Genomic DNA, 26,623 nt, shown 5'->3' with positions numbered 1-26,623 from the left:
AGATCGCAGATAGCTGTACAGTCTCATTAAGTTTAAAACGTTGCGGTGAATGTCAAACAGGAGCTTTCCATTTTTCATTCATTTCAGACGACTCGGCTATTTTTATATATTTTTTTTTATGACACGCTTGAGGAATTTCTGATACACTAAGCCAGGCGTGACTTCAAGAAGTCGTTCACTTATGGTGTCTTAACAGAAATACATGTTTCAGTTTCTTCATTTTTATCTTATTTTCTTAAGGAAAATTTGTTTATAGGATTTTAATAATAAAAATTTTCTCAGTATAAAACTTCATCACATTTCTTTTTTTTTTTTTCTTCTATAAAGAGATCTTAATTATGATATGTAACTTTACTGAGAAAAAATCAAACAAACGGTTACAAAAACAAAAATATATTATCTAATCCACGAAGAGCGTATCTCTTATGAGGGTGGTTCTGGTTTTAGTTTTGGCCCTCAGAAGACGCAGCGGTAGTGGCACACTCACAAGAAGAGCTTCAGTCACTAATGTCCCGCTTCTCTAAGGCTTGCAAAGAGTATGGCCTAACCATTAGCACAAAGAAAACTAATGTTATGGGACCACCTGCTACAGCACCACCATCCATCCTCATTGACGATAACAAGCTAGATGCCGTATTCGAATTCTGCTACCTTGGGTCTACCATTCAAGATGACCTGTCACTAGAAGAGGAGATTTTAAAAAAAACGCAGAGGGAAGGCCGCATCAACCTTCGCTAGACTCCGACCAAGAGTTTGGGAAAACCATAAGCTCACCACAGTGACCAAAATGGAGGTCTGCAAGGCATGCGTTCTTAGCACGTGACTATACGTCAGCGAGACGTGGACAACCTACACAAAACAAGAGAGAAAACTAAACTCCACTTGTGCTGACTTCGAAGGATCTTAAGAATAACATGGAAATAAAAAGTGTGTAATACTGAGATTCTCGCGAGAACGGGCCTTCCCAGCATCTTTACGGTCCTCAGGCAACGCTGCCTGCGCTGACTCGGACATGTTCGCCAGATGGAGGACAATCGCATCCCAAAAATCGGACAACTTGCGTCTGGCTCAAGAAAAACTGGTCGCCCCCCCCCCACCTCCGTTACGTTGATGTAATAAAAAGGGATTTAAAATCAGTGAACATCGATACTGACCATTGGGAAGACATAGCCTTAGACCGCACTAGTTGGAGAGAGACGGTGACTAAGAAAGCTATGGATAGTGAGAAAACAAGGGCCTCGTTTCTTGAAGAAAAGCGTGCCACACGGAAAATGGCCAGCTCCTCTACCACCAAAGCGAAAGTCACCTTGACCTGCAATATATGTAGACGGGAGTGTCTCTCCACAGCCATATGAAAAAAGTGTTCGAGATGAACCATAGTCGTTTCACGACTGAAGGAGGCCAATGAATTATCTAATCCTAATTTTTTTTTATTCTTTTTTACCTATAAATTTTGTGGAAGATTGGTCTATTTGAGTGCACCCGAATTCCTTTGTCCACAATGGCGTCTAAAGTGAATGACCCCTTAGTCAAGCCATCCTAGAGGGAACTTCCCCATTTTGTTTTCTTCATCGCAAGCTGACCTGAAAAAAAAAATGATTGACTAATGTTCTAAAAATAGTCAAAAGGATTTTTCACATTTTCGCGTCATGCTAACGTACGATGTAGGCTTCTACTTTATTTCTGTAGTAAAAGTAGATAGACACACGCTCTGTGAGGATTTAGTTTTAAAGTTAAACATATAGACCTAAATAAAAACAGAATGTGACAAGCATCTATGGAAAGTAGGTCGTTTCTATTTTTGCAATAGAATTGTAAACTCATATTTGATTGTAAAATAAGCGGATCGCGTTGTATTCTCTTGACGGTACTGCCTTACAATCAGAGTTAAGACTTAAGTGAAACAATGATATTTACCTACATTTCTTTTACTATCGTTATAATTTTTGGTTGGGGCATACAAAAGTCTAAGACAAATTTCCTCAATGATAAAAAAAAAAGATACTATAAGCTCATTGTGCGTTGCTGGTAAAGTATTAAATATGTATTTTAAGTGTTTTGAATGGAATGTGTTGTAAATGGCAGCTTGTTAATCAATAAATATTTTGTTTCATAAATAAGGTACTAACTTCACAAGTGAACAATTGCCGTTGTCCCCTCTTGAACTATCGGCAAAAGTACGTCAGGACCAAGGTAAATCTGAACATATATATATAGCGAAAGTCACTGATCAGATAAAAGATGGTTATATAATACATATTATACTTTTTTTTAGCTAATTTTAAAACTAAATAATAAAAACACTACTAACATTTCTTGACTAAAACGGTTTCAGTCACTGCTAATATTGTAATATAATCTCACACATGAACTTCTAATTGAAAACATCAATGAATTATTGCAATTAGTATATTCATTATGGCATAAGTACGAAGATCAAATTATGCAAAATCTCTACGTTTTTGTTAAAACATGCACTTTGTAACAAAGTAAAATTATGCATTTTCACCATAGACTATATATTACATGGACTGCCAACTCTACGCACTAAGCCTATATTTTTCAATAAACAAGTCCCGTTCACGGAGGCGTCCTTGGTTGCGTGGTAAATTGACTTCCGGTAGATTTTTTTTTTTACGTATAAAGAAACCATTCTCGAAGATTTTTACCACCACTTTTACAGCAAATCATGAATGGAAACTGAATTGTTAAAGAAGATGTTACAGAGGTAAGTGTGCACAAATCAATTTCTGACTTAGATCTATAACTGTAAAGCTTTATAGCTGATTTTCTTAGCCAATATAGACTAATTAGACAAGCCTGTATTTCGTGTATTTTCTTGTTTACGACATTGATTGAATTGAGGTTCTTGTGAGAGCATAGCCTATATATATATATATAAACCAAATAGTAAGACTTATTCAGAAGGATAACCCGGTAAATTTAGATCTATATGCTCTTACTATAATAGGCTAAAATGACCTTTCGTTTATAAGTTTTAAAAAAGTCCTATATTATGTGTAGGCCTAAAGTAAAAGTAATAAGTCTAGATGTAAAGTTTTCTCCGAGTTGAAAAATGTAAGAAAAGTATGTTTGGCATTTAGATGCTGTCGTTGATAAAATAGAAAAAGTACAATCTGTGATGTTTTATGGCAAGTTATTATAACACGGTGCAGGACAGGCCACTGTCCTGTTGCCTCATGTTTCTCACGGCTATGGCCAAATTTCGAATCCTGGTGCCCCCGTGCCTCATTTTCTGTTTGATTGCCCCAGACTTGCTGATCTCCGTCTCAACAGGTCAGAACAAAAAATTCTCAATCTGTATGGTGACATGTATGCACTACGCAATACAGCAGGGTTTCTGTCCAGGGCTTTTGCAAGAGAAGATTTGAGCCTCTCAAGCCCTCACTCAAATGGAGTTTGATGATGTTGACTTTTTATGCCCTTTTTCTGTCTTGGTGAGAGTTATTGTAAGACTGAACTATTGATCTGCAGCTGTCGAAGTATTGACTAGCCTTTGTAATAATTACTGCGAAAGGTAGTGAGAGCAGCATCGTCGTCAAACATCAGTTCCCTAATCAGGTTATGTAGTTTCCTCGTTTTGGCCAAGCCAGTTTAAGAAGCCTTCCATCCGATCTACTGTGGATATATAGGGCCTACTCCATCTTCCAAGGCGCTATGAGAGTACAGACGAAACAATTCCGAATAGTGTTGATGGCCAAAACCCATCCTTGTTTTACCCTGCTCTTGATAGATAATACTGGTACCTAAAAGTCTTAGATGAAGAACTGTCAAACTTTACAGTTCATATCATGTGAAGCTAACAGTAGTTTCAATAGCTTATTTGGACAGACAATTTTCACTAGTAAAAACCACTTCTGCTTAGTGTGAGCATATTGCTAAATGAAGTTCATATTTCTATTACTTTCTACTCAAGTCACCCAAGAGAAATGTTATTTAAAGCGAAAACTTTTTATAATGCATTTTTCATTGTTTTTGTTTTTTTTTACTTAAGGAGCATACTACTTCCACAAACCTGATTTGATTGTCACTAACTTTCAAATTGAAAGGGATCTACTACAAGTGAGATTTTTTTTTACTTTCTCCAATAACATTGTGTTATCAATACATGTATCACTTTAAATTGTAATTGTGAAATAATAGGTAAAAAATCTCCTTAAGTACATGTTATATTTAATCCTATGCATAAAATTTATTTACATAAAAAAAAATCATTAAAGCAGGCCTAATTGTAGAGAAAAAATTATTTCTTGTGATTGCATTGAAATCAACTTTAAAGATGCTGTCCATTGTTGTAACATAAAGTAGTCTTACATTTTTTAATTAGCAAATATATATATTTATAACATGTCTAAACTAGTTTGAATTTCTTTTCTTTTTTTCTCAGCTGCTCATTAATTTCGAGATTTTACAGCTAATAGAGGAACAAATTTTATCTGCTTCCACTTAGCCAAACAGCATGGAAATGTGCTATTGTAATGAGTAGAAGATATTTGTCATTTAGAGTATCATGCAACAGCTAATTATCAGTCCACACATTTCAAGATGAGGAAAAGAACAGTATAAGCTACATTCATTGATTCATTATTTATACAAAAATGTATAGTCAACCCAGTCATCACTCCATTTTTTTATGAAGCCAGTTACAGTTACCATGAAGGGATGAAATTTCAGATAATATTCTGTTTATTTCATGAAATGAGAATAGGCCTACATCAGAAATTGAAATGGTCATCTTCAGTATTTAATGTTTCATCTAAAAATGATAATTATATTAATACATATTTGATGTACAAACAAATGAAAACCATTCAAACACTTTTTTTTTGTGAAGTATAGAGGATTAAACTTGTAAGTGTCTGAACAATACTACATCGACATTAACTTATTATTATAGACTTTTTACAGGAATGTATCTTAAGCTGGACTGAAAGAGAAAGTTGCTATAATTTAAATAATAAAATTTAATAGTTTGAACATGTAACTAAAAATTGAATAATGCTAACATTTATTGACAAGTGAATATTGGTAATGATGTGCTTTCTATTTTAATAAGTCAATAATATTAGTAAGAACAATATTATCTTCCCTTTCTTAATATTATAAACACAATATTTCCTGAAAAGATTTTTTTAAATTATAGAAATAATGCTCAAGTCTTCAGAAATGGTAGTTTTCAGAATCATCAAATCAAGGACAACATAGTATTCATGAACTTCCAGCTATCAGCAAGCTCCTAGTAGGTATTATGGAGCACATTCTCCTTCAACTCAGAGGATCACAGGCACTGGACAAATTCTAGTACTGTTGATGGAATAGAAACAACATACATTAAATTCATAACAAGTCACCAATTCAATCTTAGTTTCATATAGTACCAAACTTCCATATGTTCAAGTCCTTTACGGATAAAATCAATTCTGAAAACATCTAACAAAACAGTTCCTTAAAAAGTATATTAGGAGTATAGTAAAGTATATTAGAGGTTTTACACAAAAAATGCTATGGGAACATATTATGAAACTAAAATATTACAAAAAAAAAAGGAATAGTATAATAATAACAATATTTAATCTTTGACATTATATTCAGTAATATTATGAAAATTTAATGAATGATTAAATGCACTTGAAAGTGAAAGGAACAGATTTTTAAAAAAATTCAGGAAATTTTCTGCACAAGCATGCTGAGGTAACCCAAATAAAGAGAGTCATTGAATATTGTACTGAGTGTTTGAAACATAATTTTTTACTGCATACATTAAATTATAAACATATCTTTGCAAATTTAAAGGGAGAATTTGAAGACAGCTTTTATTCTTTTTGCACTAAGATAAAAGTATTAAATTTTAAGCTGCCCTACTTACTGAAAGGAGGCCTGGTCGCTTAGCGGTAAAGCGCTTGGCTTCCGAACCGGGGACCGAGGTTCAAATCCTGGTGTAGACTGGAATTTTTAATTTGAGTCTGAGTCCACTCAGCTCTAATGGGTACCTGACATTAGTTGGGGAAAGTAATGGCGGTTGGTCACTGTGCTGGCCACATGACACCCTCGTTAACCGTAGGCAACAGAATGGTCAGAAACAGATGATCTTTACATCATCTGCCCTATCGATCACAAGGTCTGAAAGGGAAACTTTACTTTTTTTTTTACTTACTGGAAGTTTCGTAGGAAGAGTTTCTGGCATAACAAGTGAGTTTTGTGGCATTCATCCTATTGATAAACTCTTAGAAATAAGAAAGCATCATTTCTTCTTGAAATATACATCTGCGGAAAAGAAAAGAACAATTGCTTTTAATGTGAGCAATAATAAAATTCTAATTAAATTTTAAAAATCTCCAAAATATTTATAGTGACTTAGTTCAAAGAATTATGTAAAGACTTTCTTTAAGCATTTTCTCAACTCATCTGACATCCTTTTCCACCAAGATAACTGGTTAATCTGTATTTCTAATTGAGAATTGTTGCATAATATATTTAATTCTTATGCAAGAAAGTATAATTTGAAGGAAAACACCTTAGATAACAAAAGAGTGGTATTGGCCTGCATGAGAAAATTATCACTTTAGAAATACCCTGCACAGGCTGGAGGGAATATAATATGTTTTATTTACAACATAACAACAATATTGTGTAAATATTCACCTATAAGTTAGCTTTAAATAAAATAGCATATGGATTCTTACAATTAAAATAGACTTACATAACGTTTAAAAATAAATGATTAATTACTTAAAAACTTACTGTTAAATGTATTTATACAGCTTCTGGCACTGTGTGAAAACTCCTTTGAAAACAATAAGAGCATATTGTGGCAGTATCTGGGTAAATACTTGATTCCACACATTGAATGGTAGCAATAAGAGCCCTTTGGGTACCTTTCAACATCCTTTGTGTACTTCTTTGGTAGTTAAGAGAAAAGTTAAGATCTAGATCTACAGTGAATAAATAGCACAATTTGGTACCTATTGCCTACTAGAATATGTGAGAATAATGAAAAACGAAAATAGAACCGATTAGAATGTCTAGTCCAATCTAGTACAGTTGTTTATAATTTTATATCTAGGCAAGATATGAGTTGTGATCAAAAGAGCTAGATCTAGTACATGAGTAGGGCCTATGTTAATGGGCATGGCTGTAGATAGTAGTATTGCTCATCAGAAACATTAAATCTGTAGTGTATAAATCACAAATGGGAATAGATCTAGATACAGATTCTAGATCTAGATCTTATAACTTTGTCTTTATTATAAGTATAAGAGTCTATGTCTATTATTATCATATAAAATATAGACATAAACTAGATATAGATTAGAGTCGTTAGTAAAGATAAAGTAGATCTTCAAATAGTTTAAAGAACGATCTGTGACACTGTGAGCCAAGCACTTCCATTCATGATTCACATATGAAGAAGCTAAGGCTAAGGCGCCTAAGGCTAAGGGCTAAGTAAGACGAAGTTTAAGTTAACAAGTCAGGAAGTCAGATTAAAATTAATCATCATGATCAAGGTAAGATGAAGCTGAACATCTAGACTTGAAATTATCCTAGATCTAGTCTAGAGTCAACTAAAGCTAGATTCTATATAATAGGGGGCCTATATAGATTCTATATCTTCATTCTCTGGGTTTATCAGACACACAAAGATGATGAATCTAGAGACTCGACGTTCATAATATTTTTAGTCTTAATTTTGTTAAAAGTACTATAGGCATAGCCAGATTTTTTATAAAAACAAATTATTATTTTACAAACTTAAAAATGGGCATTTACATAAATAGTGTTTAGTGTTCTATTATATATATATATAGTAGTGTAGTAGTGTGTTGTGTGTAAGTTCGTATTTGTAGATAAAGTTTATAGCCATAGGTCACTACATCTGGGTGAAAGTCTACATGTTTATGTGTACAATCACTTTCTAGTGAAGTAGAGCCTAAATGATTCTAAAATTTTATTGGGCGAATATTTTCGAAACAATATCAGATCTTTTTATAGCTTTTAGAAGAATTGGATGTTATTTGGGATTCTAGTTAGTTAAAAAAAAAACACTAAAAACTTGAAGGCCGAAATTTTTATGCAGATTTTTCAGTTAGTCATACATACATCGTTGATTTTTTTTTTATGGTTGATTTTCCATTACTATAGATAAAAATGCACATTATCTTGAAATTAAAATCAAATTGAATAAACAAAATATTTGTAGATCTGAACAAAAGTTGGTAAAGATGTAAGATTGTAGGCTTAAAATTATTGACTCACTATATTGTTAATTTATTTAGACTGACTCATTCACAGACTTAACTTAGGCCTGTATCAAACTTAGGCCTGTATCACCCATTATATACAAAATTAATAAATGACACTCTCAGAAATGTATTGACTCTTTCAGTAAATCGCTTATCACATTTAAAATATACATTGTAAAAATAATGATAATAATTATCAAATGTGATGAAAAAAAAAAGAAAAACAAATAATCCAAACTGGCAGCACCAATTAGCAGACAATTAATGTCGTAAACAAGAATACACGAAATACAGGCTTGGCTAATTATCTATATTGGCTAAGAAAATCAGTTACAAAGCTTTATAGTCATAGATCTAAGTCACAAATTGATTTGTGCACACTTACCTCTGTAACATCGTATATGACAATTAAGTTTCCATTTATGATTTGCTGTAAAATTGATGGTAAAAATCTTCGGGAATAGTTTCTTTATATAGTAACAAATTCTACCGGAAGTCAATTTACCACGCAACCAAGGACGCCTCGGTGAAAGGAACTTATGCTTAGTTTCCTTAGTGTTGGCAGTCCATGTAATATATAGTCTATGATTTTCACCGAAGAGACTTAAAAACATGTGTTAGTACTCTAAAGAAGCGTTTCCTTGGGGCATCTCTGTTACGCCGACCTTATTTCAGCTCACTAAAAAAGATTGCCTTTGGCATATGTTCGTTCGTCCTCCTTACGGGATACCTGCCCAGCCCAGACTGTCGAACTATAAGAAGTTCATGCCGGCATTTGCAAGAACATCGCTGTTTGTAGTGCAGTCTTGCCACCGTATGTCCGTGATTGTGTGCAAAAATCTTTGGTGAAAGCGTTCAAGAAGTCTTAGTTGTTTTCTGTGAAGTACCCATTTCTCAGATTGACTTAAAGGGGTTGAGAGAACCACTGCTTGGCGGAGCGATTTATTTCGCCACACTCTCGCTTCGAGGCGTCCAAAAGCACAACTAACCCTAATCAGACGCTCCCTTAAAAGCAATGCTTCATTTGATACCATGCTTCCCAGATATGTGAAGTTGTCTACCACGTTAAGGAATGTCTATTCGCGGTGATCTTTGGAGCTAAGATTTTTATTGGGTGATTTCTGGAACATGACTTCCATTTTACATAGGTTTATAGTTAATATTGTCTGCAGCAGTGTAGCCCAACCTTTTTTTATTTGACCTTGCGACATCACCCTTAAATGTGTCGAAATCCTTGGAAACGAAACTCTGCGATTATTTAGTACTGAGGGCTTTAGTCTTGAGGGGCCCAAAAACAAAACGTCACGGACCAAATATGACTCGCAGGCCCTAGATTAGACATACCTAATTCAAAGCGTTTAAAAGAAGTAGATTCTGCTTAATCACATCCCCTTTCAAAATAAGCTCGATAACATTTATACAATTCTTTTGTTTTAGGTCTTCATGAGGCAGATGTCAGCTGTGGAGACGAAGCTGACTTAAGATCTATATTTAGAACCTGCACCAAAAACCCAGAGCATATCGGCTTCATCCCCGTGCATCAATTCGAGGCATGTCACCTTCCGCTTCTGTACAGGGACCTGAACTTCGTCAGCTATGTGCGGGCCATGGCGGGCTTCGCCGTCAGAGTTCTCGTTCGCTGCATCAGCACAAAACGACCCAAGGAGTACCCGGGAACGGATAACCCTTACCCTTTTTACCATTACAAGGGGGCTCATTTTTTGCGCGTAGGAAGCGGATGGGTGGATGGAGCTGGGATGACATTTTTACCAGAAAACAACAGGAGGTGTCCTTGCCGGAAGTGCGCTGCTTCGGAGAAGCCGTCGTACACGTGGTGTCAGTTCTGGGTGCACACGGCACTACATGTTGTGTACAACAGAGAAGAAGCTCAACACACACAGTGTGAGTTGTTTTATGACAGCGAGACGTCACGTGACCTCGTTTCAGTTCTGGACGGAGTGGACACAGTCGGCAGCTGCCTGGAGGACACCTGCTCCATCCTGTGTGTCACGCATGACATACAGGTGGTGGGCAAGCTCAACTTAATGTGGGCAGAGCTGCACCAGCTCCAAGAGAGTATGTCTAAGTCTCTGACGCGCTCAGACGAGATGGGAAGACTCTCCATCATCGTCTCCCACCCCCACGGCTCCAGTAAGCGAATCTCTGTAGGGGAGTGGACACACAGACAGAGCCACGGAGACGACTGGACACAGTACTACTACACCACCAATACATGCTCTGGTTCCAGTGGGGCCCCTGTATATCTCTTGGGCAAAGAAAGGGGGCTGCAGCTTGTCACAAACCATCCTCACAGTGCCAGATGTGAAGACATATCACTAAACACGAGTGGAATTTGGTGGGAATAGGCGTAACGATTCTGCTAAGCTACGCCCATGTCAGCTCTTAGCCTGCACCTTTTTAGTTGTTAACCGTCACAGAAAAGAACAGCAACTCCCCAATCATGAAAACAAGAATTCGTTCGCTCCCTTGGCATGGCGACTTGAGAGTTGATAGGCCGAATAGTCTATATCATGTAAAATCATTGTGTTTTGAATCTTTATAAGAACATCAAAACACAGGACAAGTTTCTGATGCAACCCGCACATGTAATGCTTGAGTTAGATTTTTTAGATCGTTAGATCTATTAACATGTATAATTCCTTTGAATCTTTCTAGTATCTTGATATGCTTAACATATTAATACTGAAATAATAAAACAAAAATAAAGCTACGCTTTTAAAAGATAAATCACAGACATATATATATGATATCTACTATTATCTAGACTGGACAAGGAGATCTTTTAACACTACAAAAAAATGGCGTGAAAATTTGTTTTTTAAGTTGAAATGGTTGAAACAAAGTGTTGTTTTGTAAAGTAATTTTAAGAAGTAAAGTTGTTTTTTTTTTCAACTCTAACCTGTGTGACTTATAGATCTGGATCTAGTAGTTGAGCACTCTCGTCTCATAATTATTATTTTGGCAATTTTTAGATCCATAATCTAGGTAATCAATCTTTTTAAATGTACATAAGATGACTAAAATCAATAGACGAGAATTATATATTTCAATTTAGGATTTTCGAAATATTATCTCAATGCAAACTAACAGGAAATGGCTGTATTTCATTAATTTACGTGAATATATAGTTATGTGATTAATATATGACAAACTATATATATAGGTCTGTGACTAAATCAATCGCTGATATGAATTTGTTTCCGTTTTCCAGTCTAGATATAATATATATTTATATATATGTCTGTGAGATAAATGATAATGTTTATGCACTGCAGAATCAAATTCCCTAACCTCTATCATAAGATAGTTTGAGGAGGAATCTTACTCTGAGTTAAAAGTTATTTAAAAACAATGGGAAACTTCTTTTTATGCATGCTACTTTACTTTTGTAATCTTCTGTCCTAATTTGTATCAAATTTAAGTGTATTTATTAATAGAGTTGCTCTAGTGAATAACATTGTTTAAGTGAATGCTGTATACATTGTTGCTGTTTTGTTTGTACAAAAGTGCATGGAGAGTTTCCAGATCTAGAAACCACTGCACAGTTCATCAGTTCATCACATATACAGGACTACTTGTCTGAACCCTCCAACATGTCATTGAGAACCAAAAATAAGTTCTTTAATTTGACGACATTATATTCAGATTGTTATCCAAAGTATAAGCTACTCCACAAGAGAATAAACTTCCAAAACCTTGTTTGCAACAAAGGCCTACATGTGTTTGTAGCTCTCAAATTTGTAGTCTTATTTTTTTAAAATGTTTGCATTGATGGCAAAAAGTAAAATTAAAATGAACAGAAATGTAAAAATATAAAAATAAACAAAGTAAACGTTACCTTTTATTTGTACATTAATTTTTGTATTAACTATTGAAATGAAAACTACAATAAATAAACAGATATTAAATATTGCTACACTTAACAGAAATGTAAAAATTAAAAAATAAACATTGAAGTAAATGTTACCTTTTATTTGTGCATTAATTTTTGTATTAACATTTGAAATGAAAACTAAAATAAATAAACAAATGTTCTCAAATATTGCTACACATAGGTTCACATTATTAGTAACATTGTCACACCAAATCAATCATTAGCTTTTGATGATATTTTAGCCATATCTGCTTACTATTTGGTTTGAGAATATTATTGTCCATAATAAGATTTTTTTTGCACTGGCCCTAATAAATCTTAAATATATACAAGTTTACTCTAAAAATTAGCCATTTTCTGGACATCTGACTCTTTTAACTCTTTCTCACCTAACTGACGATACCAGCGTTGATTCCACCAGAATGTGGTAAATAATTACGGAGAGAAAGAGTTAACCAAGCTTATATCAACTCACTCTGTCTTGTAACAATTTTGAACACTACACCCATTCTCATTATTTCTCCCACACCAATTCTCAGATGAAGTTGAAACTTTACACAATTATTGCACCTAAACAAAACATAAATCATTACAAAAAAAGTAACCAATTAGTTAATTAATTACTGGTAATTAATTATTATGTTGGATATAAAAAAGGGAAATTACTTCCACATTGTTGGAATATAATTGTAAATATGGAGTTCTTCCCCTTTGATAACCATTTTTTGTTTTTTTTTTAATTAAAGTATTTTTATATTTAGCTTGTTCATTTAGTGATGGACAGATTTGGGTAGTATTATAACACACAGTCATAAATAATAGAACTCATGAAAGACTTTATACCCTCAATACTGCCAGAATACAAATTATGTTTGGCATTCATGAAAGATAATAATATACAAAGGCATGATACATTCAGCAGCAACTTGCATTCAAATAATTTAGCTTGTGTTAGTCTGTTTTCTTAAATATAATAAGACCTACATCACATTTTACTTACAGAATAAATGCTTTAAATTCAAGACAATGATAGATTAACAAATGCCCTTCAAACAAACAAAAAATGTTTGTTTAGGGTGGCTAACTGGTCGTGCGGTTTGCGGGCTGGACTGTCGTTCAGATTTATCGATGGTCCAAGGTTCAAATCCTGCCCGCTCCCATCCCCCGTCATCCTGCGGGAGGTTTGGACTAGGAAGTAATTATCTTCAACTCTGAAGGAACAACCGAATCATGTAAAACATTTTACAAACAAACATTTTACAAAAACATTTAAAATTTAATGAAAGAAGTAACTGAAATGTCTAAAATTATCAAAGGACGAAGTAAGTTGTAAGTTGTTTTTTTCTTCAGCTAAAAAATGTATTATGACAATAGTTTTCATGGCATGGAGGCCAAAATGAGGACAAGCAAATAGGGACGACCTCATATAACTTGGTGCCAAACTTTCATGGAGGACCTCAGAGCAGTGGACACCAGGTGGGAAGAGGCTTCAGACATTGCCAGGGATAGATCTTTGTGCCAAATGGCGCTTGAGAATCTAAGTCTAAGTAAACTTCATTATGTAATCAGTTCTATGTCCAAAATTTAAAGCATCCATTGTCTTCATAAGTCTTTAGCAGGTTTAGCGAAATAAAAAAATCTGGATTCTGTCTATGGCTATGCAGTAATAATGTTATTTGGAGTCTGTTTACCAGTATTGTGTTGGCAAATGATACTAAGATATTATTAATTGACTGCAAGTGAAAAAGCTTTTAGCCTCTAGATATGTTTGATAGCATCTCAATCAATCAGTGATTTTTGTTTCAAGATTTCAATAATTACAACTGAGGGCAAGCCTCCTTTTTATTCTTCTGTCATTAGGTGAATCTAAAATGAACGGTACGTGACGTTTTGGCGACGCCGATTTGGCCCCGCCGTTTTGGCGATGGGCCGTTTTGGCGCGAGCCGTTTTGGCGACAGGACGTTTTGGAGCGAGATATCATTTGACGATAATTTAATAAGCACGTAGTTTTTTTTTAATGAACCCTTGAGTTCCAGCGACTTAGGCAAATAACCATGGTGTCTATGTATACTTAACTTAAAGTATTTTGAGAAACATGGTACTTGTATTATATTTTTACTTATTATTAGCAAGTGTTTGGTATTTATAGCTGGAGATACCATACAGTCATTAAACAAACCAACGTTAATGTAAACAAATAATTGCATCAATTTTTAGTCTATCATCGTTTCATTTTGTTTTTAATTTTTAAGTAATATCTTAAAAAACTTTTTTGAAAATAAAAGTGTGTCTCTTAATAAACACACATACACAAGCCAAAATGTTTATTAAAAAAAATGATGTGAAAAACAAACACACATTTACATTTAGTTCGTGAAAAATATGTCTTAACACAAACACTCATGCAAAACATAGATATGAATAATTCTTTTAAAAGAAATAATACATAAACGTACATAATATATTTCGCGCCAAAACGGCTCGCGCCAAAATGACCTTCGCGCCAAAACAGCGTCGCCAAAACGTCCTGCTTCGAAAATGAATTATATTTCCGAAAACTCAAAGCTCTACATGAACAAACACTTTTGCAAATTGGATTGAATTTGTGATAATAAAAAAACAGTGTGATATAGTGGGTTTGTGTGTGTGTGTTAAGTCAACAAAATTCATTGCATATATTATCACAGAAAAATTTATAAAATAAAAAAATTAGCATCAATACAAGTGCATTTTTTAAACACTTAAGAATTTTTATAAACATATTACATTTAAATAAATATAGTTATTAACTAAAATGGTGCTGTAATCTTAATAAGTATAATAAAGTTAATTAAAATATGAAATAGTAAATATCATTATAGTCATCTATTAATAAATAAAGATATCGGCACAATGGTAGACACATCAAAGTTGACAGAGAAATGTAAACAGAATATTTTTTGACACATTCACTTCTGGTAGCTGTACCCAGAAGAGTATATAATGTCGCAGGAGATAATTAAAAGTGAAAACATTGTATTTTATTTCGCCTATCATTAGGTTTGACAATACTCGGGTTGGAAAAACTATGAATAGAAAAGCTGAACTTGTTTCAGGAGTCCAAAGAATTCAATGAGTGTATAATTTTCAAGCTTCATGTTCAGTCTACTATCATGAATTTAGTATGGAACTGAATAATATTGTGTTATTACATGAATTACAGTGTGTTCTCTTGTTTAATGATTTCAACTTTAAAAATGATATTATAATAGTCAAAAAAAAGGGTTTCTGTTGGTTCTTCACCAACACTAGAATCCCTGGTGTACAATTAGACATCAGGTCGTCGGATTTAACTTAATAAAAAACCAAGACCTATTCACCACTCACAACCATTGTTACATATATTTGTCTATTTTATCCTTAAAAATGTGAATCTTACAGCTAATGTATTGTGCTACTAGCTGTCACAGTAGATTTTCCAAGCAGTATTAACGTTGAAAACCGAGTACAAATTTTTTCATTTATATATGCACTATTCAAAATGAGTTTGAAATATTTACAACAGATGTTTCAGAGTACTCTTTGCCGCGGTGAGTAAATGGTCGAGTTGCGTAGTGTCCTGTAAGTACAGGAGCCCCAGAGCTGCCTGTGCATGTGGAAGCAGTGTAGCGTGTCACTTTTTCTTTCTCCTTATCCTCTTCAAGAGACAAGAGCTTACCAAAGCTAATAACTTTGGCTTCACCGTGAGGGTGAGATATGACAACAGCATGTTGCTTAAACAGATCTTTTTTCTCTGGGCGAATTTTGCTCCATGCTGCAACCCTCTTTTTAGTAAAGTCCTGGACCATTTCAAACAGGTCTTTTTCATGAAAGATTATTTGCAGTCCCACAAGATCTTTTGCCACTCTGTGCTCCCTTAAGGCCTGGCCAAAGGCAAGTACTGTTGTTTCACCATTGCCTTGGACACCGCAGTGGTATACTCCAGCATTAATTTTGTCAAAAAACATAGGTGTAAACTTGCCTTCATTGAAAAAGAAACGCACTTGACAGGCTGCAGCTTCTTTGTCATTAGCAACAACATGGTGATTGGTGTAAACTATGACACCCCCGTATGATTTGTGCGGCGTGAGAACAGGGCAGTTAGAAACGGGACACTTATCATACTCATCAACTTCATCTTTGCCTATCCAGGCAAAGCCAGTGCCGGTGTGACCCTTGCCTTCCCCTGGAACTTTGATGTAGAGATGTACAACAAGTTTCTCCACAGCTGTAAGGAAGTCAAGTAGTGAGGAATCCTGAAGCTTATCTGGCAACTTTTCCAAGGTCAGCTGTGTAATAGGAATGAATGTGTTGGTTGCCTTGTCACACGAACAAGACCGTTCTTCGTTACCACTGAAACTTTCACAGACTTCTTCCACAACATCTAGAAAAATAAAGTGACAAATTAGAAAGGAAATATTCATAATGTTTGGGCTCTTTTTTCTTCTGTATAATAAATATTTGGAACAACAAATAAATATGAAAAATTAAATTTAATGAATTTACCAACAACTTCTCAAGCAATCATCAACTTATGAGTATGGTACTTGAAAAAACAACATGCACAAAAAAAAAAAGTTTTTTTTTTAGAACAGTAAAATGTGTTTAAGAAGGAAAGAGTGGTAAAGCATTTGGCTTCTAAAAAAGGGAGTCGAGTTTAAATCCTGGTAAAGACAAAAATTTTGAAATTCTGGATTTTTGGGATGCCCCTGAGTCTACAAAACTCTAATGGGTAGAGGACATATGTTGGGAAAGTACAAGCAGACGGTCATTGCGCAGGCCCCATGAAACCCTCTTTAACTGTCAGCCATAGAAACAGATGAGCTTTACATCATTTTCCATTATAGATTGCAACATCTGAAAGGGGTACCTTTAATTATTTTTTTATTTTTAATAAAATGCATTAAAGATTGTTTACAATTTTAATAGTAGTTGACCTTTCTTTAAGTCCTTGGTCAGACTTTGGTGTAAGCTAAGTTCTGCAACTCAGTAAGTAAAGGCAACTAAATAAGGTCAGTTCTGCAGGGAGCACATCAGTCTGATTTTAGTGTCAAGGGCTATACCTTATGTCTTTCTATATACCGATTTGAGTTTTGCAAGTGCTGCTGTGGACTGTGCAGTTCTGGCCGGTAGTTCAGGCTTGGTTCCTCCATCTCAGATGATAGCTCCAAGATATTTGAAACTACTAACACTTGTCAGCTTTTCACCTCCAATACTGATGTTCCTTTTAAAGCCCCTTTGGCTATTGGTCATAATTTATGTTTATTCGGTATTGATTTGCATACCATATATATGTCTTGTCTACGAAGATCAACAAGTCAGCTAGCTCTTCTTCTGTCCCTGTCAGAACATGTGTCATCTCCAAAGTGCAAGTTAGTAATTCTTCTTCCTCCCATGCTTACCAAACCTTCGTGGCCCACAAGGAAGATATTGTAATAACTGAAGTGAGGCAACTCAACGAGGCACAATATATAGAATCTTATTTTCTAAATATGTAATCATAGTTATGATTAACTCTGAATCTACAAGAATCAAAGATGTTAGCCCCAATTTCGCTTAACTGAATTTAAAAAATGCACAAGTTGAGGTTGTTGAACAAATAACTGCCTTGCCATGTAACATGCTATTGTGTCGTCATTTATTATATTTGTCTTAAACTTACATAACAATAAACATACTCACAAGATTCAGTACATTTTATTTCTTTGCTTTTTGTTTTCTTTTTCATGGTATTCCCTGTGGATAGAAAATTTACAAACTTAGAATTCGATGCATAATACTAATTAATTATAATTTTTTAAAATTCAAAATATTGACAGTGGTTAAAGAGGAAAAATTAAGAAGGAGCTGGAAGCCTTAGTTGATATAAAATAGTAAAAGAAAAGATTTCATTTTAAACATATTGTTAAATAGATATACTTAGAGCTTAGGGAGTTATCATCTTTTTTGAAGGAACCAAAGAAATTTGTAAGACAAAAAGAGGAGTCAGGTTGGCCTGGCTGAAAATATTAGTATTCTTTAAACTAGTCAATCTCTACAACTATTATTTATAATAAAATGGAATCGTCCAGAGAATGGTGACTTTGAATTATATTATATTATTATATGAGCACATTATTATTGTGTTTTTTTTGTTTGCTGACAATTCTTGAATATTGTTGACAAAGTGTACAATTCACTAAAATGTTTGTAAAATGTTTTACATGTTTCGGATGTTCCTTCAGAATTGAAGATAATTACTTCCTAGTCCAAACCTCCCGCAGGACAACGGGGGATGGGAGCGGGCAGGGTTTGAACCCGGGACCACCGATAAGTCTGAACGACAGTCCAGCGCGCAATCCGCATGACCAGGCAGCCATCCAATGTCCACTACAATGTCAATACCTTATTTCTCAGGCTGTTTTGTTTGACATTAATAATTCAAGATTATTGACATTATTATCAAGTATGTAATAATGTATATATTAGATCTATGCTATTGATCAAAACAAGATCATGATACTAGAATATAGATCTAGATCACTGATCAGTAGTATTCAGTACAGAGAGAGACTAGTGTAACTAGAAAGAGTAGGGATGGTTTGGACTTTGTTAGTTAGGTCTTAAACTTTAAGGGAAACTCAGATGGTTTTTCAAATTTGAGCTAATGATATATCTAAATTCTTGGGAAAGCATTTTACCTTTTTTATTTAAATGGTTGGAAACATTTATATTTATAAAAATTTAATAAATTAGACAAGACGTCACTTCCCTAAACAATACTGAAAGCGAATCTAGATCTAACCCATCATATCATTTCATTCTTACAGTGGCTGTTAGGCTTAGTGACAGCCTAGTCCATAGCTATGGTACATAAATATATATATATATATATATATACATCTAAAAGTATTAGCATAACCAACTTGAGAAAAAAAAGTAACCTTTTCATCTACACCCCTCCCTATCCCAAAAACTAAGTAGTTGTGTGTATGCCTGATTCTAACAAACTAGTCAGTGTAAGGCTAGCCTAGGCTAAGTGTAGTCAGTTGAGTCAAGACAAGACAACCAAGCGATAGTACTTGTTATGTGCTGAGTGGTCAGCCGAGAAAATATACACTGCCATGGAAAGTCAATCCATTTTTTTTCTTTGCTTTCAAGATCTAACTGCATAGACCAAGATCTATTTCTTTTATGAGATTGTAAACTTCACTGTATAGTTTTCCGTTATACAGTAAGTCAATTGATTAAATTAATAGGTTTATGTAATGTCACATAGACCTAGAATCAAGAAACCAGAAATGCCACCAATTAGGATGAATAGAAAAATTACGTCAGAAAAACATCAATTACTAAGACTAGATTGTCACTAGACCTAAGTAGTTGTGTGTATGCCTGATTCTAACAAACTAGTCAGTGTAAAGCTAGCCTAGGCTAAGTGTAGTCAGTCGAGTCAAGACAAGACAACCAAGCGATAGTACTTGTTATGTGCTGAGTGGTCAGGCGAGAAAATATACACTGCCATGGAAAGTCAATCCAGTTTTTTTCTTTGCTTTCAAGATCTAACTGCATAGACCAAGATCTATTTCTTTTACGAGATTGTAAACTTCACTGTATAGTTTTCCGTTATACAGTAAGTCAATTGATTAAATTAATAGGTTTATGTAACGTCACATAGACCTAGAATCAAGAAACCAGAAATGCAACCAATTAGGACGAACAGAAAAATTACATCAGAAAAACATCAATTACTAAGACTAGATTGTCACTAGACCTAAGTTATTGTTGAATAAAAGAATTAAAAGAATCATATGCTCATTTTCTAAATCAAAACACATATTTAAATTTAGATCTAGATTCTAAATAAAGTTTATCAAAAATTGTCAAAACCATTGGAGTTTTCCTTTAATCATAGTCTTCAACTTTAGTCTTGAGGATTCGATTATGCCTATGGCAGCTGAGCTATGACTATCAATATCAAGGTTACTCAAGTTACTGGGCTAACTGGGTAGTTTAACATTATTTTTAAATATCATTAAAATCTATCATTCAAAATCAAAATAATCATTAATGATAAGAGTGACTAAAACTAAGATTAGTTATATTAAGTTATAATACTTATAATAATAATAATAGTAAGATAATGACTAATCACTAATGAACTAATGTCAGTAATCATGAGTAATGAGTCCAAGTCAAGTACTCTAAGTCGTCTAAGTCGACTAAGTCTAAAGTCTAAGTCTAATCATCTCTAACTCTAATGTCAGTAAGAGTAATGACTGTTCAATTTCAATTAATGTACCCATAATTTAGTCTTAGATCTAGAGTAATCTAGACTCTAATTATTAGCTTTACAATCTTAGAATTTAGATCTTGATGTGAAAATAAATAACGTAAATAATAGATAAATAGCCCGAAGACAAGATCTAGGAATCTAGGTCTAGATCTAGTCTAGATCTCTATCTTAACTATCTTGTCTAGATCAAATTTATTCCGGCAATTTCCGATTCTATTTGTAACATAGATAGGCGAGTTTAGTAGTAAAAACTTAAAAAGTCTGATTATGTGATTATCATTATGTGTATTTGTTATGTAGATTCTGGATCTGTTTTTATTTTAATAAACAATTCAATTTCTTTGATTTTCTTTACATTTATTTATAATTTAGATATATTTTAGTTTTTCTACTTTCTAGGATAAGGATCTAGCTGTGCAGTAGATTTGACTTTCATTATTAATTATTTTACGTCTTTTACATACTATATCTAGATCTAGATCTAGTTGTGGTTTCAATTTTGTTTTTTACATAGATCTAGATCTAAATCCCTTACCCTGGCCTATGTATAGTAATATGTAGTGTCACTGACAGGTGTTTTCCACTAGATCTAGGTTTATATTTATTTTGCATTGATTCCATACATTAGACATCAATGGGCGTAGCCAGGATTCCCCCCCCCCCCCCGGGGGGCAAAAAAAAAAAAAAAGGAGTGTATGCGTACGTGTGACATCTGGCAATTCATCTTAAGCGGCTCATCTAAAGACTGTAATTTTAGAACGAAAAAAATATTACCATTGTACCAAAACTTTTTGGACAAGAAGCATTTTCTGAAAAAGAATGTTGACCGCATAGATTAAATGAATGTTATACACATCTATCAAATAGCTTTTTTGTTGGTCCTTAAAATTTCCTGTACTCTTTTTTGGCTCCATACACCGAACCTAAAAAAAAAAGTAAAGAATCCCTTTCAGGGCAGATAATGTAAAGCTCATCTGTTTCTGTGGCCCGTGGTTTACAAGGGTTTCACGTATCCAGCACAACGACCAACCGCCTTTACTTTTTCACAGTTAATGTCAGGTACCCCTTTAGAGCTGGGTGGACTTGGAGGCGCCCTAAAATCCCAAAATTCAAACTCTCAGTCTTCACCACGATTCGAACCCAGAATACTCGGTTCGGAAGCCAAGCGCTTTACAACTCAGTCACCGCGCCTCCATTCACCGGAGCTGCTTTTGTTTATATTCCTGATCTCGACATATCGTAGTTTCAAGCTCACTCCTTTCTAAACATTTTAAGATAGTATCTAGGTATCACCAGCTTTTTCTACCTTAAAATCGTATAACTTATGCATCGGATCAGTGGTAGGCCTACTATAACAGGTGTGCTTTCAAACAAAATTCAGTAATTATAACTCTTCTAAGTATATCTTTTTACGTGGTTTTCTAAAACATTTATAAACTTTTGAACATTATTAATACACTTTCAATTACGGGTTTTATCTACATAATATTTCCATCATCTTATGGAGATTTTCTATTCAATAAAGACTTTCGTAAATATGGTCAGGAAATGTTAACTATTCTGATTTTATAGAAACAGTCCGTGCAATATATTCTTTCATTGTTTTCTTCTTTACATCAATCATAGCTACGACTTCTTTGTTAAATGTATTTGTAGCAGGATGTTCTTGTTTTCCAATATTCCTGATGACTATTTTTCATACGTCTTTTGATAATCCAATTTCGGACTTTATATCCACCACTTTTTAAGTTACTGATTTCTATTTCATTTCTATAGAATTAGTTGAAAATAGTTGATTAAAAAAAACCTACAATTACTTGATATTAAGTGGCTAAATCATTCCCAATAGGAAGCATCAGAATCCTTCTTTTAACAACTGGCGAACTTTTCCTTTTCTCTCGATAATTTTCTACGCAGTTCATGTGAAATCCCCTAAAAAATTGAAGTCTATATCATTCAACATTTCAACATTGTAACATTTCCTTCAAGTTGGCTAGAGTTTCTTTTACATTCAACTTCTAAAATTACATCATCATCATCATCATCATCAAACTCCATTAGAGTGAGGGCTTCAGAGGCTCAAATCCTCTCTTGCAAAAGCCCTGGACAGAAACCCTGCTGTCTTGCGTAGTGCATGAATGTCGCCATACAGGTCGAGAATTTTGGGTTTCCCAGACCTGTCGAGACGGAGATCAGCAAGTCTGGGGCAGTCAAACAGAATATGAGGCACGGTTTCCTCTTCTTCTCCGCAGCGAGGGCACCGTGAATCGAAATTTGGCCATAGCCGAGAGAAATATGAGCCAACAGGACAGTGGCCTGTCCTGCACTGTGCTATAATAGCTTGCTCAGGCCTGGACAGCCTCCACCACGGGGAAGTGCGGTCAGGGCGCCTCATGCGCTCCCAGACTCCACGGGCTTTTTGGGACTTGTCCCAGCACTCAAACCACTTTTCCATTTCTGTTTTTTTGAATTATAGCCAGGGCTTGATGAAAGCTTACAGCCTGATCAGTGGGTGGAATTTGCCCTCCCTGGTGGGCCAAAGAGTCTGCGATTGTGTTGCCAGTCACACCTATGTGACTCGGTACCCACTGCATTATTACAGGGGTGCCATAGCGTTGTTTGATGTTATGTGAAGCCATGATGACAGTGTTGATATTGGGGGGCCATGGTCCGGGGCTTTGCAAAGCATGTAGTACAGATTTTGAGTCAGTGACCACAACAATCTGTGTTGCCCTCAAATGTCCCTCGCCGAGTTGAGAGTCAATGACTTTTAAGGCTTCACAGACTGCCATGGTCTCCGCATCAAAACTAAAATTACATCATCATCTTCAGAAATCTCAATTGTCAGTTATTTACTTTCAAATTCTACAAAATTTACATTAATTACATGTGAGATTTCAATAATATATTATGTCTGAAGATTGTCGTCATTTGTTAAACAGTGACTATTGGTTGGCATCCTGATATTACAATGCTAGCTACTATTTCAATAGATTCGATAAAAACATTTTTTTTTCAGTGTTTATATACATGCAGCTAATATACAGCTGGAAGTAAGGTTTCACATCTGCTTTTCATATAAATTATGATTGAACTTGTTGGACATTTTGTAGAATTTAATAAAAAAAAATTAATATGTTTAACCGAAATATTTTTTAATATATAGAGATCTATTTATCAATTGTGGATAACATGTTCCAATATTTAGTCACTGACATTTACTTTTTTTAAATTTTCAGGTATTCCATTTTTTTTTTACTTGGGTGTCACCCCCCTAACGAGTGTGACACCCGGTGCGGACCGCACCCTCCTAGTGACGCCACTGGTGCAAATTAGTGAGTCAGACAGTCTCCAGACGAATGACGATGCAGATACGGGTACATGATAAGTGAAGAATATGGCTAGGGCTTGTAGAAAGATGGATGTTGAATAGACCACCAATAAAAACGACGGATGGAGAGACAAGACGATCATCTCCATCTGTAAATAAACATCAGTTGAAGTCTTCACAAGTTTTATCAAGTATATTATAGATATTTGTTGTGGCCCTTGGATGTGTTCGGTCTCGCATTAGAATAAATGAAGTAGCATTAGACAACACACAAAATCCATGACAGGACAAGACAGGACAGATCCAAAGCTTGAGGAAATTGTTCTCTTTTTACCCCGTGAGGAACAGGTGTACCTTGTGTACTGTCTGGCTGTACTCTCTCATTAGATACAGTAGAGCCCTGTTTGGGTTCAGTCACACTCAGCTTATGGGAGGGGGCCCAACAAAATTCCGGAACCCGGGCCCACGGTACCTTGCTACGCCACTTCCAAAGGCATTCTCAAGAATCTGTATCTTCCAAACGGAGTATTGAATGTACACAAAAAAGAGCTTGATTCGTCCAAATGAATTTGTCAATATGTATCTTTTTAATCAAATATACTAAACACTTTTGCTGCTCCTAGTGAACTATTGATTTGATCAAATGTTGGTAAAGTGAAATGTATATATTTGTTCAGTTCTTGGGGATCTAAACACAACCTCAAAGAATTATCTTTCCTCTTTGCTATAACCAAGTTATGAACCCATTCTGTTGGTTCATCAACTTCGGTGATCACTCCATCTTTTTGCATTCGTGTGAGTTTTCTTTTCAATTCTTCATAGAGTGATGGTGTAACCCTGCCCGCTCATTGAATAACTGGTTTTGCATCTGACGTCAGAATATTGTGATACTTCATTTTGTATTTACCGAGTCCTTCGAATACTTGCTATATTTTTTTCATCAACACTTGTAAAACTTCATTCTGTTACTCATCATGTACTTCGACGTTTCCCTTTGCTTCAATTAAGACTAAGACTAAGACTGCCTTATTGATCCATATGGAAATTTGTTGTGATTACAAGGACTCTTTTCTCATATTAAGACAATTAGTTTTAAAGCAATAGATGTCTTCAGATCTAGTATAGGATTTATACTTTTCTTGATCCCGTACAGATCATCTTTAGCTTCTACATCGCTGACTATAAATGTGACCGATGCAACTCCCTTCAGTTCGGTGCTGTAATTGACTATCAGTTTCTAAAGTGTTCCACGTTGACTCGGATATGACATTAGCTTGTGCTCCTGTGTCAATCTTCATTTTGACTATTTTTCCCATAATATTGTTACGTATTTCTGAATCTTCTGGCTAAATGTATTAGTAGGCACACAAATAAAAACACTGCAAAGAACTTGACGACTAAACTTTCAGTTTCATATAACTTTATTGACTATTAACTCTAACATTACTGTAACATGTAGCGTAGAAGACTGTACAATATATGTCAGTTTACAGTTAGCTATACTTCGTTGCACTGCATCTCTTCACTTCGTTGCAATTCCTCTCTTCTCAATTTGCATCGAGCCGTATTCCACAGAACAGACCAACGACACACTTCCCAGTGTCGCTCCAGGTCTCCCAAAGCTGAACCAAGTCGTACTCAAGTCTACCGAATCAGAGCCGCACACGTCTTACATCGACTGTATCGACTGTAACGGCTCAAGTCCACTGTAGTTCGCTGTATAGACTTTAACGACAGTAGTCCACTCCAGTTAACTCTACCCTAGTTAACTTGCATCGAGTCGTACACATTTCACTTCCACGAGAGCCGCACACGTCTTACATTGTCTGTATCGACTGTAACGACTCACTCACGACTCCATACGACCGACTTTCACATTAACTTTCAGGCTTATATAGAGTCCCTAATCGCTTCTCTAAAGTTGCACAAACACTCCTAGTATCCTCTGGAATAACATGTCAGGAAACGTCACATCCTGTCTTTATTTATACATGTAGATTCCAGAAAACACTCGCTGCAGTGTCATCAAGTCGGGGTCACACGTAGTGACCTTTATCTGTCACTGTTCATTAGTAACTGTCCCCCTACTTAGATCTGTTCGTCCCCTGGAACAACACGTGAGGACACGTATAATCCTGTCTCTGTTTATACATGTACATTCCAGGGTCACACATTAACCTCTTCCTGTCACTGGTCATTTGTAACAATATTGACATCAACCATTCAAACTTTGACATTGTTGTCATTGCCTATTGCGTCAAACCACAACTCATTTACTTGGCTTGCGTGACTTTCATCTTTCATTGAATCAACAGCCTTGAAGTATTTCGAACGACGTGCGACGAAATTACTGGGTTTTTTGTTTTTTTTTTACATTCTCAGCATGTCTGTCCACATGCTGGGCAATTGTATAGGCCGTGAGATCTACCACAAGATCTGCAATTTCTAATGCTACTTGTTACATGATTCTTTGCCATTAGCCTTAGCCTTTTTACTGGCTTTCTATCTTCTGCCTTTAATTTATAAGCAGCATCTATATGTATTCTTTTCATATCTATCATTTGGTTCTGGGTATGCTCGTCAGCACGAATTATGCTTGCTGTTTTCTCTAAAGTTAAGTCTACATCTCTCAGAAGTCTCTCTCTCACTCGATCCGACTGTATGCCACATACCAATCGATTTCTGATAAGTTCATCTTGAAGGTTGTCGAACTTGCATTCTTTTGCCGAATTCAACTTAGTATAATACTATTCAAACTTTTCACCGTTTTTCTGATTTCTTTTGAATAATTTAAATCTATCATACACAGTGTTGACTTAGGCAAAAAAAATAAATTATTGTC

General features: G+C 35.0%; 2 protein-coding genes and 1 long non-coding RNA gene across 6 annotated transcripts; 1 reads left to right on the top strand and 2 right to left on the bottom strand.

Annotated features, from left to right (window-relative positions):
* Positions 1-1,637: 1,637 nt before the first annotated feature.
* Positions 1,638-12,248, top strand: LOC106066234 (uncharacterized). The gene is made up of 3 exons (XM_056004231.1): positions 1,638-1,784; positions 2,122-2,193; positions 9,699-12,248. The coding sequence occupies exons 1-3, from the start codon at positions 1,778-1,780 to the stop codon at positions 10,625-10,627; spliced, it is 1,008 nt and encodes a 335-aa protein (XP_055860206.1). The 5' UTR covers positions 1,638-1,777; the 3' UTR covers positions 10,628-12,248.
* LOC129921705 (uncharacterized) lies at positions 4,251-7,697 on the bottom strand. The gene is made up of 3 exons (XR_008773690.1): positions 6,763-7,697; positions 6,176-6,285; positions 4,251-5,325 (listed from the first exon to the last, which is right to left on the bottom strand). It is a non-coding gene; the product is annotated as an uncharacterized LOC129921705 (long non-coding RNA).
* Positions 12,111-20,655, bottom strand: LOC106066232 (uncharacterized). Of its 4 annotated transcripts, XM_056004229.1 has the most exons (4): positions 20,457-20,655; positions 18,856-19,018; positions 17,858-17,911; positions 12,111-16,559 (listed from the first exon to the last, which is right to left on the bottom strand). In XM_056004229.1, exons 3-4 carry the CDS (start codon positions 17,901-17,903, stop codon positions 15,673-15,675), a joined length of 933 nt encoding a protein of 310 aa, XP_055860204.1. In that variant the 5' UTR covers positions 17,904-17,911; positions 18,856-19,018; positions 20,457-20,655; the 3' UTR covers positions 12,111-15,672. The 4 variants fall into 4 exon arrangements, with proteins under 4 accessions (XP_055860204.1, XP_055860203.1, XP_055860205.1 ...); XM_056004228.1 differs by lacking the exon at positions 18,856-19,018; XM_056004230.1 differs by lacking the exon at positions 18,856-19,018 and having other exon boundaries at positions 20,510-20,649.
* Between the last annotated feature and the right edge of the window lie 5,968 nt (positions 20,656-26,623).

This window comes from Biomphalaria glabrata, chromosome 11 (assembly GCF_947242115.1).
Source record: "Biomphalaria glabrata chromosome 11, xgBioGlab47.1, whole genome shotgun sequence".
Taxonomy (NCBI): Eukaryota; Metazoa; Mollusca; class Gastropoda; family Planorbidae; genus Biomphalaria; species Biomphalaria glabrata.
Note: the sequence above shows the minus strand (reverse complement) of the source record. Positions and strands in the feature narration are given on the sequence as shown.

Excerpts from the sequence above, each read along its gene's own strand:
- LOC106066234 (XM_056004231.1), top strand. Across the intron at positions 2,194-9,698 it reads AAAAGTACGTCAGGACCAAG|GTCTTCATGAGGCAGATGTC; the intron begins GTAAATCTGAAC and ends CTTTTGTTTTAG.
- LOC106066232 (XM_056004227.1), bottom strand. The coding sequence starts at position 19,327 with ATGCAGTTAGATCTTGAAAGCAAAGAAAAAAAATGGATTGACTTTCCA. Across the intron at positions 17,912-19,236 it reads GACCACTCAGCACATAACAA|GGAATACCATGAAAAAGAAA; the intron begins GTACTATCGCTT and ends TTCTATCCACAG. Across the intron at positions 16,560-17,857 it reads AATAAAATGTACTGAATCTT|ATGTTGTGGAAGAAGTCTGT; the intron begins GTGAGTATGTTT and ends TTATTTTTCTAG.